Source organism: Sapajus apella, unplaced genomic scaffold, assembly GCF_009761245.1.
Source record: "Sapajus apella isolate SASKATOON/1434 unplaced genomic scaffold, GSC_monkey_1.0 scaffold200, whole genome shotgun sequence".
NCBI lineage: Eukaryota > Metazoa > Chordata > Mammalia > Primates > Cebidae > Sapajus > Sapajus apella.
The window spans coordinates 461,660-474,791 of record NW_022437140.1 but is presented as its reverse complement, the minus strand read 5'-3'; the positions used below and the strand labels follow the sequence as shown (position 1 = coordinate 474,791).

Below are 13,132 nucleotides of genomic sequence, written 5' to 3'. Positions count from 1 at the left end.
AGAGATAAATAAGGCTGGGTCTCTGCCCTGAGTGATGAGCCTAGAAAGCCGTACTGGACACAGTTTCCATGCTAGCCTCTCTGTCTCCTTTCCTGACCCCACTATATTGTCTTACACAACAGTCAGAATAATTCTTTCAAACACAAAGCAGATCCCCAGCTTAAACCCTTTAAAGACCTTCATGAGGCCCTATGTGACAGGAGAAGCAGGAAAAGGTGGATGAGATGAGGCTGTATTGAGTTCAGGGTACCATGGAGACTTTCACAGGGTGCTTGACTCTGTCCTAACTCCTAAAATGACTACTGAGGACCCGGGGGTCTGAGTGGGGTAGGGGTTAGGGGTCAAGACAGATATACTAGATCCAACAGTAATATAGTTCAAAACCCTAGATTTGTTAAGTTGCAGTCTGGCTCATGGGAGTAATTCTTTATTTGGACACTTCAGTGACCAAGAGACAGAGCATTAAGCACACACATCCACACACACAACATGCAAAGCAAAGGCATTTCACAGGTGAAGGGATAGGGAGTGGGGGAAGGAGGCCACGAGAGCAGCTAGGGGCTTCTTCAACACAATGAAGAGAAGCCTCTGATGGTGACACTTAGAATTCTTCCTTCAAAGCTACAAGGAAAAATCTATCGCTGTGGAGTCAGTCCAAGGCCATAAAACACAGCAAAGATAGATAAATCTGGGTGTGGGGCCTGGAGAACATCTGTTCCTCACTGTAGAAACCTGCATCAGCTCTCCCTTTCTTTCCCTGGGACCCAGAAATCGCCTGGTGGATGATGGGGAAGGCTAGCACCACAGCAACCTGGGCAAGGTGGTCTGCTGCACAAGGGGAAAGAGAGGGTTAATAGGGCCAAGGGTAGCAATGAACCTCATAGTTGGCTGGCATGAGGCAGTTTGCCTTTAGAGGCAGAACCCTCAGGGAGACTTGCACGTGGGTCACTTTCCCATGTGATGTTGGGTCAGAGAACCTTTGATGGAGGAGGGGAAAGGTCCCATCCCCATTGGAGTGTCCCATGATCCCAATGGACATAGAGGCCTCCCCCAGCCCCAGCTTGTTGCCAGGTGCTGTAGATCCGTAGCACCATTCAGGAACTGTGGAGCAGGGCAGGAGGGATAGCAATGCTCCACCAAGACTGTGTCATTGCTCCAGGAGGAGACTTCACAGTTGTCAGAAACCTGCACAACTGGCCATCTAAGGCTCAGGAAAGCCTGTACTTTGTGGGGGAAGGCGGAGTGTTGTATTTGCTCCAAGCTCCCATGTAGCAGCGATTTCCTCTGTTTCCTGCCCTGGCCCAGGTTTGGTATAAAAGTTCCAGGTTTCACTGGAAATGTCTAGGGCCCAGGGAGATCTCTGTTCTTTAGTTGCCAGAACTGGCCCAAAACTGACCTTCAGAAGAAAGACAGGTGGCTAGGGCCTCAGCACCTATGGCTGAGAGGGGCTGGGGAAGGGGGAAAGCCATCCTCCAAACTACCACCCTGTGAGACCACAAGTTTCTCAATACCCCTGCCTCCCCTATCATGACCTACAGGACCCCGGCCAAAGGGGAGCAGCAGGAGTGAATTAGCCTGGACCAATCAGAGGTTGTTTGTGGCCCAATCCTGCCTCAGGCCTGTGTGCTTTCCTGGTGAGAACAAGGAGTAAGAGGGAGCCAAGGGCTGAGCAGTCACAGGAAGCTGGCTCATGGCTGACCCAACACGGGACGCTGGGCAGAAACACCTCTAGTCTTCCAAGGTGGTTGAGTCTTTCTGAATGGGTTGCCTTTGCATTGGAATCTGGCCCAGGGATGATGCCACTGTTTTTGGTGACCTGTATTTGAGAAGGAACAAAGGAACACAGTCAGTGTGTGGCAGCTGTACTGGCTTATTGCAATGATAGCAGTGCCCTTCTAGGGTCTTGGAGTAATAGGCAAGGCAGCTGTCCTTCACTGAGGTCCACTGTGGGCTGGCAGAATGCCGGATGCTTAGCTTCAGTCATGCCATCCTCACGGCAATTCTGCAAGGTGAGAAACAACACCCTCATCTTATATACAAGGAAACTAAAGTTCAGAAAGTTGAAGTGGCTGGCCCAAAGTATGTTTTGTTTCATTTTGTTGTTGTTGTTTTTTAGATGGATTCACTCTTGTTGCCCAGGCTGGAGTGCAATGGCATGATCTCAGCTCACCACAACCTCTGCCTCCCGGGTTCATGTGATTCTCCTGCCTCAGTCTCCTGAGTACCTGGGACTACAGGCATGAGCCACCACACCCGGCCCAAAGTATGTTTTTAAGTGGTAGATTTGGGACTGTCGCCCATGCCTTTTCACTATACCAAACCACTGCCTACAGGGCCCTATGCAAACTCATTCCATTTGGTAGTGGCCGAATAAAATGAATGGGCTTCAGAGTAAAACAGGCTTGACTCCTAGGTCTAACTCCAAGTAACTAAGTGACCTTGGGCAAGTCAATTAACCTATCTGATAATTAGGGTTTCTTTGGTTGTAAAAGGTGGGGTTGGGAGGGGGTATCCTAATTTCAGACCTCTTGTTGAGAATTTAATGAGACTGACTCAGGTGTTTAACAAATCATAGCTTTATCCTTACAGAAGAATTAGAGACTTTTAAAAATTTTGAGACAGGATCTCACTCAGTCACCCAGGCTGGAGTACAGTGGTGCCATCGTAGCTCACTGTTGCCTCAAACTTCTGGGCTCAAGTTCTTCTCCCACTTCACCCCTTCAAGTAGTCGGGACTACAGGCGTGTGCTGCCACACCTGGTTAACTTTTATTTTTTGTTGACAGGGTGTCACTACATTGCCCATGCTGGGAGAATTAGAGGCTTACTGATTTGCCCATGGTCACATAGCTGGAAAGTTTAGCAAGAGAACAGTGAACAACATTAGCATTTTCAGGTCTGGGTAGCCCCAGGGAGGGCTCTGGTTGGCTCCAGGTTGTCTATTGTAACTGCCATCAATCAAACTGCAAGGGAGGTATGCAAGCTGAAACACTGCGTGCTAGCTCCAGGCCGAGTTGCTGGGGCTTGTCTCAAGGCTATCCTTAAAGAGTCCCCCAAAGTAAAAAAAATATCCACAGGTGAAGAGGATGATCTACAGTGTGAGAAAGGAGACTCCAGGCAGAGTAGAGAGAACTAAGGACATTTTCTTACAGCAACACCCTGCGTTTCCATCACTTTATTTATTTATTTATTTATTTATTTATTTTTGAGACGGAGTTTCGCTCTTGTTACCCAGGCTGGAGTGCAATGGCGCAATCTCGGCTCCCCGCAACCTCCGCCTCCTGGGTTCAGGCAATTCTCCTGCCTCAGCCTCCTGAGTAGCTGGGATTACAGGCACGCACCATCATGCCCAGCTAATATTTTGTATTTTTAGTAGAGACGGGGTTTCACCATGTTGACCAGGATGGTCTTGATCTCTTGACCTCGTGATCCACCCGCCTCAGCCTCCCAAAGTGCTGGGATTACAGGCTTGAGCCACCGCGCCCGGCCTCCATCACTTTAAAAAACATTCAGCTCAATGAGCAAAGCAAAACAAATGACCAAAGACAAAGCAATTATTTCAGCAGACCTGCCCGCCTGAAACTCAGTTTCCTTGTGTGTAAAATGGGGATTCTGCTACCGATCTTAGAAGGTTATGCTGGGGCCAGCTGCAGTGGATTACACCTGTAATCCCAGCACTTTGGGAGGCCGAGGCGGGCGGATCACTTGAGGTCAGGAGTTTGAGACCAGCCTGGCCAACATGGTGAAACCCCTTCCCTACAAAAAAAACAAAAACCAAGGTTATGTTGTGGCACACTGCTCATAACACATATTTCCCTTCAGAGAGGAAGGGACAGAACCATGTAGACCCTCCAGGCCAGGTCCTATACTCTTCATATCAATGGTGCCATAACCTACTTCTGAGCCAGACACCTTGGAAGGAGCATGCTGTGAGCCAGACAGGCTTCAATTTGAATCATGGCCCCGCTTCACATTGCCACTTAGAATGCTGGTTGTTTCTATCTATAAAATAGGAATAATTATCTCTTCCTCTCAGGGTTGGAAGGATTATCTGAGAAAATCTGCTTGACATATGGCCTGCAATAGAAGAGGGGCACAATGATTGTTAGTCATTTTAAAGATTACCATGAACAGGTAACTCCCTGTTTACCTGGTTCCTTCAAAACCCTTATCACAATCTGCAATTACTGGTTGTTTACTTGCTTAGCCTCCCATCAGGTTGTAAGGTCGTGAGAGCAGGGTCTGGGTCTGTCTAGGCCACCATTCAGAAGATGCTCAACAAATACGTGATTAATGAATGAGAGGGCCTGATCATATCTGATAATGACCTATAGAGAGAACTCTTGCCAGCAAAGGGTAGGCTCTCGAGGCTAGTGGAAAAACACTTCCTCAGTCAGAGTGCTACAGACCAGGAAAGCCAGGTGTTCTTGGGGTTCTACCAAAGAAATCATGTATGCTTCTCTGTTAAAACCTTGAGCCCAGCAGGTCCAAAGGCTGGGCAGAAGCTGGCGGAGAAATACGTATAGAGGAGACACTTGTTCCTGTTAGATGATTTATCTTCTGTTCACTGAGAAAAGGCTGCCAGGATTCCGTTTCAGCCGAGAACTACCTGGCTTTGTTCTGACGCAGAAGTCCTGAGCTCCTGCTATAGATCCTAGAATTTCAAAAAATGGTTACTTACTGGTTCTGGTGTTTGAAGCCACTGATGTGAGCTTGGTACTGTTTTATGGAGTTCAGCACTATCTTACACGTTTTGCAGGGGTAGCCCTTTCCAGCTGAAACACATCAAAATCAAGATCTTAGTTCCAGTAAGAAGGAACCTGAAGACGGCTGCTTTTCAGACTGCACAAATGCCCTTCTGAGGACTGACAGGTGAGGCAAGGTGAGGTTGCTGGCCCTGATGAGAACCCAGAGGTCACAGGGCTCAGGAGGCACAGACTGTGTGCCTATGTGCTTCCTGGGGTTGGGAACATCCTAATTCCTGTGTTCCCAGTCCCAGCATAGAGCCTGGCCCAGACTAGCTGTCTGCTGAGTGATAAAAGAATGACAGAACAAAGAGGTGACATTTGGTGTAACTGTCTTTTCTACCTTGACTGTGCTAAGTGGCCTCATTAAGGATGCCCTTCACTGAGCGATCTCTGGGAAGGTGCCATTCTCCTAGGGCTTGCAATAACAGTAATTAATAAGAACGCTGGTTATGAAAATCAATCTGTCTTTCTACCTTGGAATTCACAGAGCCCTCTCTCACTCTACTCCAATGACAAAGTGGCTTTTCCCACATAATCTAGTAGTCAGTGAAGAGCCAGGAGAGGGAACTAAACTTCTGCTTCTGCTTTCATGTGACCTTGGCTGGATCGGCTAGATCCCTTCCTTTCTTATCCTAAGTTTTTATTTTTATTTTATTATTATTTTTTAAAGATGAGGTTTCACCATGATGGCCAGGCTGGTTTTGAACTCCTGACCGCAGGTGATCCACCCACCTCGGCCTCCCAAAGTGCTAGGATTACAGGTGTGAGCCACCACGCCTGGCCTCTTATCCTAAGTTTTTTTTTTTTAGACGGAGTTTCACTCATGTTACCCAGGCTGGAGTGCAATGGCGCGATCTCGGCTCACCGCAACCTCCGCCTCCCGGGTTCAGGCAATTCTCCTGCCCCAGCCTCCTAACTCGCTGGGATTACAGGCACGCGCCACCATGCCCAGCTAATGTTTTGTATTTTTAGTAGAGACGGGGTTTCACCATGTTGACCAGGATGGTCTCGATCTCTTGACCTCGTGATCCACCCGCCTCAGCCTCCCACAGTGCTGGGATTACAGGCTTGAGCCACCGCGCCCGGCCCTATCCTAAGTTTTTCTTAACCTCAGACCAATTATACCATAACTTATTTATTTTTTTGAGATGGAGTTTCACTCCTGTTGCCCAGGCTGGAGTGCAATAGCGCAATCTTGGCTCACTACAACCTCCACCTCCCGGGTTTAGGCAATTCTCCTGTCTCAGCCTCCCGAGTAGCTGGGACTACAGGTGCGTGCCACCATGCCTGGTTAATTTTTGCATTTTTTGTACAGATGGGGTTTCATTGTGTTGGCCAGGCTGGTCTTGAACTCCTGATCTCAGGTGATCTGCCCACCTCGGTTTCCTCACTAAGTGCTGGGATTATAGGTGTGAGCCACCGCGCCTGGCCCCACAACTTATAATCATAGTACTTACTATAAACACAGCTGCTATTTACCAAATGCCTGATAAATCATGTACTTCTTGCTTATACCCATTACTGGAGATAGTTTAAAAAAAAATCATGTACTTCATATAATTTTGTTTGTGCCTCATAATGATCCTGTGAAAATCATTTTATAGATGAGGAAAATAAAAGTCAGATGTCCAAGAACACAGAGATAGTAAGTGGCAAACTTCAGCTTGGCTGATTACAAACGCTGTACTCCTAATATGCCAGATGCTAGCTGTGCAAGACAAGGAGCTGCACACATGATTTCAAGGGCCCTTCTGGCTCTGACACTTTTTGAACCATTTGCCACCCTAAAGTCTCACAGCTTTTGAATGAGATCACCTAGGTTCAAATCTCAGTCCTACCATTTCTTAACTGTGGAACGACAGGCCAGATACTTAATGTCTCTGAGGTCTGGCTTCCTCATTTGTAAAAGTGGGGCTTCTTTGAGACTCAGGTTCCTCACCTATAAAATGTGGTTGATTAGTATCAACCTCATAAGGTTATTGTAATGATTTAAACAAAAGCAGCCGGGTGCAGTCGCTCATGCCTGTAATCCCAGCACTTTGGGAGGCTGAGGCGGGTGGATCACAAGGTCAGGAGTTCAAGACCAGCCTGGCCAAAATGGTGAAATGCTGTCTCTACTAAAAATACAAAAATTAGCTGGGCGTGGTGGCGGGCGCCTGTAATCCCAGCCATTCCGGAGGCTGAGGCAGAGGACTGCTTGAACCCAGAAGGCAGAGGCTGCAGTGAGCTGAGATCGTACCACTGTAATACAGCCTGGGTGACAGCGAGATTCCATCTCAAAAAAACCTGGCATACAGTAAGAACTTGAAAACGTGAGCTTGTATAACTATCACGGTTTCACTCTTATGGGCTCCAGAGTCATGCTAGCAAAGAGGGAGCAGTGTAGGGTATCTTATTTGTTTTTTGAGTAGAAGTCTCGCTCTGTGGCCCAGGCTGGAGTGCAGTGGCACAGTCTCCACTCATTGCAACCTCTGTCTCCCAGGTTCAAGTGATTCTCTTGCCTCAGCCTCCTGAGCAGCTGGGATTACAGGCGTGCACCACCATGCTCGGCTAATTTTTTGTATTTTTAGTAGAGATGGGGTTTCACCATGTTGGCCAGTCTGGTCTTGAAGTCCTGATGCTGTGATCCACCTGCGTCGGCCTCCCAAAGTGTTGGGGATTACAGGCATGAGCCACTGTGCCCAGCCTAGGGAATCTTTTAAACAGCTTTCCACGGCAGCTGCAACTATTGAGAACACCAACAAACCCTCAAGTTACCAATGTTCACAGTTATGTTTATTTCCTTTGTATCTTCAGGTATTTCCTGGAAGGCACATCCCTTTAAAACATTTAAGGGGAAATTACCGCAATCAGAATTCAGTAAATTCTTTAACCCTTTGTTAAAGAAATGTTACTTTTATAAATTTGAGACAGGGTTTCACTATGTTGTTCCAGCGGGCCTCAAATTCCTGGGCTCAAGGGATCCTCCCAACTTTGCCTCCCAAGTCAAGTAGCTGGGACTACAGGCATGCACCACCACACTCAGCTGCAAGGTCCTTTGTAGACATCAAAGGTCAGTATCATGTTTTAACACTACCAGGGAAAAGATATAATGAACTAGTAGAACCACACTCCTCCCAAGGTCAGGAGTGGTACTTGGGGCTGGTATGGGCATGACAACCACTAATGGTTAAGAGTCACTGATGCCCAGATTACCAAGCTCACTCAGTATCTATTAAGCACTAGACACCATGCCAGAACTTCGTATGTCGTAGGATTCTTACAACCACCCTGCCAGTGAGGTAGTTATCACCATTTTTCAGAGCAAGAATCAGGCTCAGAGAGATACAGTGGTTTTCCTGGTGTCAGAATTGGGACTTGCCCTCTGATCTGACGGTGAAGCCCCTGTTTCTCCTTCTACACTGCAGGTCTCCGGACGCTGCTATGACCCCTTCGAGGTACAAGATCTCAGGACACTATTTGCTTATCTGTAAGCTGGATTCAAATAATTACTTGGGGGCAACTGGAGAATTATTGGTGCTTCTAAAAAAATAGATTTGTCCTGTTTACGCAGTAATAAATTTCCATCTGCTTGTTTTTACATGTCTGGTATTCTGTTTTGCCTATGTGATTTTATGAAGTCACTACAGCTGCTTTTTAAAAGTGGCTTATTTAGAAAAGCACCAATAGCAGAAGAATGCCACTTGTCTCCAGCTGTCTAGTCTTTCATCCCATTTCCCTTTCTAGGTACTACCTTTCTTCTCTCCTCCCTTTTGCTGCCTCACCTCTTGAAAGAGCTATCTACACTTGCTTCTGCATTTCCCTGCCTCTCAATCCCTTTGTAACCTACCCCATTACACATGCACACACACACTTTCCCAGGCCAATGGTGGCTTCCATGCATTTAAATTTAATGGACAGGCCAGGCGTGATGGCTTATGCCTGTAATCCCAGCGCTTTCGGAGGCTGAGGTGGGCAGACTGCTTGAGGTCAGGAGTTCGAGACCAGCCTGACCAACATGGCAAAATCCTGTCTCTACTAAAAACATAAAAATTAGCTGGGCGTGGTGGTGTATGCCTGTAATCCCAGCTACTCAGGAGGCTGAGATTGCAGCAAGATGAGATTGTACCACTGTACTCCAGTCTGGGCAATAGAGTGAGACTCAGTCTAAAAAAAATAAATAAATAAAATAAATAAATTTAATGGACAAAATGGATGTTCATTAGGCCTCCTCATATTTGACCTCTCAAAGAATATATGACAGAACTGGTGCCTCCTGCCTTCTTCAAACTCTCCCAGCCCTTGGCTTTCAGCATGCTACACTCTCACTTTTTTTTTTTTGAGGCGGAGTCTTGCTCTGTCCCCCAGGCTAGAGTGCAGTAGAATGATCTTGGCTCACTGCAACCTTTGTCTCTCTGGTTGAAGCAATTCTCAAGCCTCCCTCAGCCTCCCGAGTAGCTGGGATTACAGGCGTGAACCAGCATGCCCAGCTAATTTTTTTGTATTTTTAGTAGAAATGGGGTTTCACCATGTTGGCCAGGCTGACTGAACTCCTGACTTCAAGTGATCCAACTATCTCAGCCGCCCAAAGTGCTGGGATTACAGATGTGACCCACCACACCCAGCGGGTTATTTTAAATTGTGGTAAAATACACAAACAATTTATTACTTAAGCCATTTAAAAATGTATAGGTCATTAGTATATTCACACTGTTGTATAAGCAATCTCTAGAGCTTTTTCATCTTGCAAAACTGAAACTTTGTACCCATTAGACAACAACTCCCCATTTCCCACTGCCCCTGGCAAGCACCATTCTACTTTCTGTTTCTGAGTTTGACTACTCTAGGTACTTCATTTATGTGAGTCATGTGATATTTGTCCTTTCGTAACTGGCTTATTTCACTTAGCACAATGTCCTCAATGTGCTAAGGACTTAGCACAAGGTCCATCCATGTTGCAGCATGTGGCAGAATGTCTACAGGGTTCAATCTTAGAACATCTGTTCTTTTCTCTCTAAACTGTCCAAGGTATCTCATTCATTTATATGACTTAATTACTATCTGTTAGGTTAAAACAAATAAAATTATCAATAGTCAACAGTTTTTTTTTTTCTTTTTTTTTTCAAGATGGAGTCTTGCTCTGTCACCCAGGCTGGAGTGCAGTGGTGCGATCTTGGGTCACTGCAATCTCCACCTCCCAGATTCAAGCAATTCTCCTGCCACAGTCTCCTGAGTAGCTGGGATTACAGGCTTGTACCACCATGCCCGGCTAAGTTTTGTATTTTTAGTAGAGATGGGGTTTTGCCATGTTAGCCAGGCTGGTCTTGAACTCCTGACCTCGTGATCTGCCTGCCTTGGCCTCCCAAAGTGCTAGGATCACATGGTGCCTGGCCAAGTCAAAGTTTCTAACCTATAAAAATGATAATTTCATACGGATCCACCTAATATGATAAAAACATAAATTTCTCTAATCCAGATCTCTCCTTTGAGCTCTAGACCTGTATATCCAACTGCCTCTTTAACATCTCTTGATGTTTCACAGGCACCTTACAACTCTAGTAATGAAACCTATTTGCTTAAGATGAAATCTGGGCATCATCCCTGACTTCTTCGTTTCTTTCATCTTCCACCCTTGATGGCCAAGTCCTGACAATTCTACTTCCTGCATACCTGTTGAATCCCTTTATGTCTGTCCTTCCTCTTCACTGTCACATTAGTCCAAACTTTTCTACTATGAACTACTCCTATAGCCTCATAGCTGGTCTTCCTCCACTACCCTTTCAACCTATTCCAAACCTTTCCAAACTTTTTTTTTTTTTTTTTTGGAGACAGGGTCTCGCTCTGTTGCCAGGTCGGAGTGCAGTGGCATGAACACAGCTCACTGCAGCCTTAACCTCCCAGGCTCAAGCAATCCCCCCACCTCAGCTTCCAGAGTAGCTGGAACCATAGGCGTGCACCACCACACCCAGATAATTTTTCTATTTTTTTGTAGAGATGGTGTTTTGCCATGTGCCCAGGCTCCAAACCTCTTCACATTGGAACCAGGATGATCTGCCCATAACGCTCAAACCGGCAACGGCTTCCCAGTGCTCTTAGGGTAAAAGCCCACCTCCCTAACATGACCCACAAAGTCACAAGTGGATGCCTGCTCATCTCCTCTGCATCACTATGTATCCACACTAGCCCACTTGCCCTCTGGAGGGCCTTTCTTGATCCCTGCTCCCCCATCTAAGTTATCTCCCCTCATTTTATGTGCCCACAGTCTTGTATTTGTCTCTTTCTAAAGCCTGTCACAGTTGCAACTATTTGCTCAATGCCTGTGTTCTGTGCTAGACTATAAGCTCCATAAGAACACAGACAATACCTGTCTTGTTTGCTACATATATACCACAGTGCCTGGCACATGTTAGGTAAAAGTCCAACAAATACTGACTATATACGAATTTAGTTAAGAGTTGAACACTTGTCCTGTATATAAGGGCTGAAGAAACTGGGAGATCAGCATGGGGCTCAGAAAGCAGCTCTACTGAGTGGGAGACAAGACCCTAATTACGGAGAGAAAGTGATGGGGTGAAACAGGAGGATTTCAGTAACCTGGAGGGGACATTCAATGCTCTGGGGGCAAGAAGGATTTGCCTGAATGATATGTAGGTTTTAGTTCTGGCCTTCTTGGGTAAATACAAGAGAAATGCAAGCCTGGAGTACAAAACCACTCTAAAGCTTATTTGATCTGCTTGGTATATGATGCATTTGCCCCTGGTGGCATTTGGACACCCTGGGTAATCTTATAATAGATTCATACTTGCCATGAGACTTGTCAGGGACCCGCTGGAACTATTCTCTGGAACCAACACAGAACTAGACCCAGGTTTCAATGTGGGTTCTGGCTCTGCCATTCTTTAGTGTGGAATCCTGGGAAAATCACTTCATCTTTCTGTTTTTAATATCCTCATCTGTAAAATGGGGTAATCAAAGTTGCTCAACAGAGTTAATGTCAGGATTAAATCAAGTAATTAGGCTGAGCGTGGTGGCTCACACCTGTAATCCAAGCACTTTGGAGGCCAAGGTGGGCCTGACCAACATGGTGAAACCCCATCTTTAAAAAAAAAAAAAAAAAAAAAAATCAAAAAAAAAAAAATCAAGCAATTAAATGTGAGAGCACCTAGCCCAAGCCCTGGACTACAGTACTTATCAGTAAGTGTTAGATGACTTGACTAAATGAATGAACAAAATGAATGAATGGCTTTGAACAAAGCCAGCAGGGAGAAGTTAAGCTGTTAACAAACGTAAATAGGCCAGGCTCGGTGGCTCATGCCTGTAATCCCAGCACTTTGGGAGGCCGAGGCAGGTGGATCACTTGAGGCCAGGAGTTCCAGACGAGGCTGGCCAACATGGTAAAACCCTGTCTCTACTAAAAGTAAAACAAAAACACCTGAATTCTTTGCTAAGGTAGAATCCTTGTCAGTTGAAGTCACTGCCTGCATATTCTAGGTCAACAGCGCACCTCTGTGAGTAAAAAGGGGGACAGAGCGAGGCTCAGCGTATCTGTTAGACATCCTATACTTGGAAAGCCTCCTGCCAAGTATGCTCAGAGCTGGAGGCAGGAGGAAGGAGTGTAAGGTTTGGAGCCACACAGAGCTAAAGACCCATACTGATGTCAACATTTATCAACATCAAGGTCTTATCAGCTGTATGAACTTGAACCAGTCACTCTGAGTCTCAACCTCTTTATTTGTGCAGTAATAGAAATCGTATCTATTTATAGGGATGTGTGGAGATCAAAAGGGTATATAATACCCCTGCCCCTCAGCCTAGTTTTTTTAATTAAAAAAAGTATTGATTTTCTTCAAAACCAAGTCCTCTTGAAAATCTATGACCCCAAAGTGAAGGTGTAGAACACGTGATTTTTCTTTTTCTTTTTTTTTTCCAGACAGGGTCTTACCCTGTTGCCCAGACTGGAGTGCAGTGGCATGATCTCCCAAGCTCAAGTGATTCTCCTGTCTCAGCCTACTGAGTAGCTGGGATTACAGGTACGCACCAACATGCCTGGCTTATTTTTTTGTATTTTTAGTACAGGCAGGATTTCAGCATGTTGGCCAGGCTGGTCTTGAATTCCTGACCTCAAATGATGCAGCTTCGTCAGCCTCCCAAACTGCTGGGATTACAGGCATGAACCACTGCACCTGGCCAAGAACACCGGATTTTAAAGTCATGTTATTTGGCTTGATTGCTACCTGCATTTCAAGTTGATAATATACAAATTAGTTTGAGAGTCTTTATTTGTTCTACATAAGAACCAAAAAAAGGGAGAAAAAAAATGAAACTTAGAGATGGAGTTCTTTTTTTTTTTTTTTTTTTTAAGACGATATTCTCTTGTTACTCAGGCTGTTGTGCAATTGTTGAGAAA

The 13,132-nt window shown here is 45.8% G+C and overlaps 1 protein-coding gene across 11 annotated transcripts in view; it reads right to left on the bottom strand.

Annotated features, from left to right (window-relative positions):
* Window positions 1-394: 394 nt before the first annotated feature.
* The window catches only part of ZNF346 (zinc finger protein 346), a 53,820-nt gene continuing 41,082 nt past the window's right edge, over window positions 395-13,132 (bottom strand). For 4 of the 11 annotated variants that reach the window (XM_032269858.1, XM_032269852.1, XM_032269849.1 and 1 more), the window contains 3 exons: window positions 4,680-4,773; window positions 4,050-4,075; window positions 395-1,816 (listed from right to left, as the gene is read on the bottom strand). In XM_032269858.1, coding sequence (XP_032125749.1) covers window positions 1,689-1,816; window positions 4,050-4,075; window positions 4,680-4,773 — 248 coding nt within the window. In that variant the 3' untranslated portion in view covers window positions 395-1,688. Of the gene's footprint in view, window positions 1,817-4,049; window positions 4,076-4,679; window positions 4,774-10,658; window positions 11,679-13,132 lie in introns of those variants that run through there. The other 7 variants (XM_032269851.1, XM_032269859.1, XM_032269853.1 and 4 more) reach the window with 4 other exon arrangements.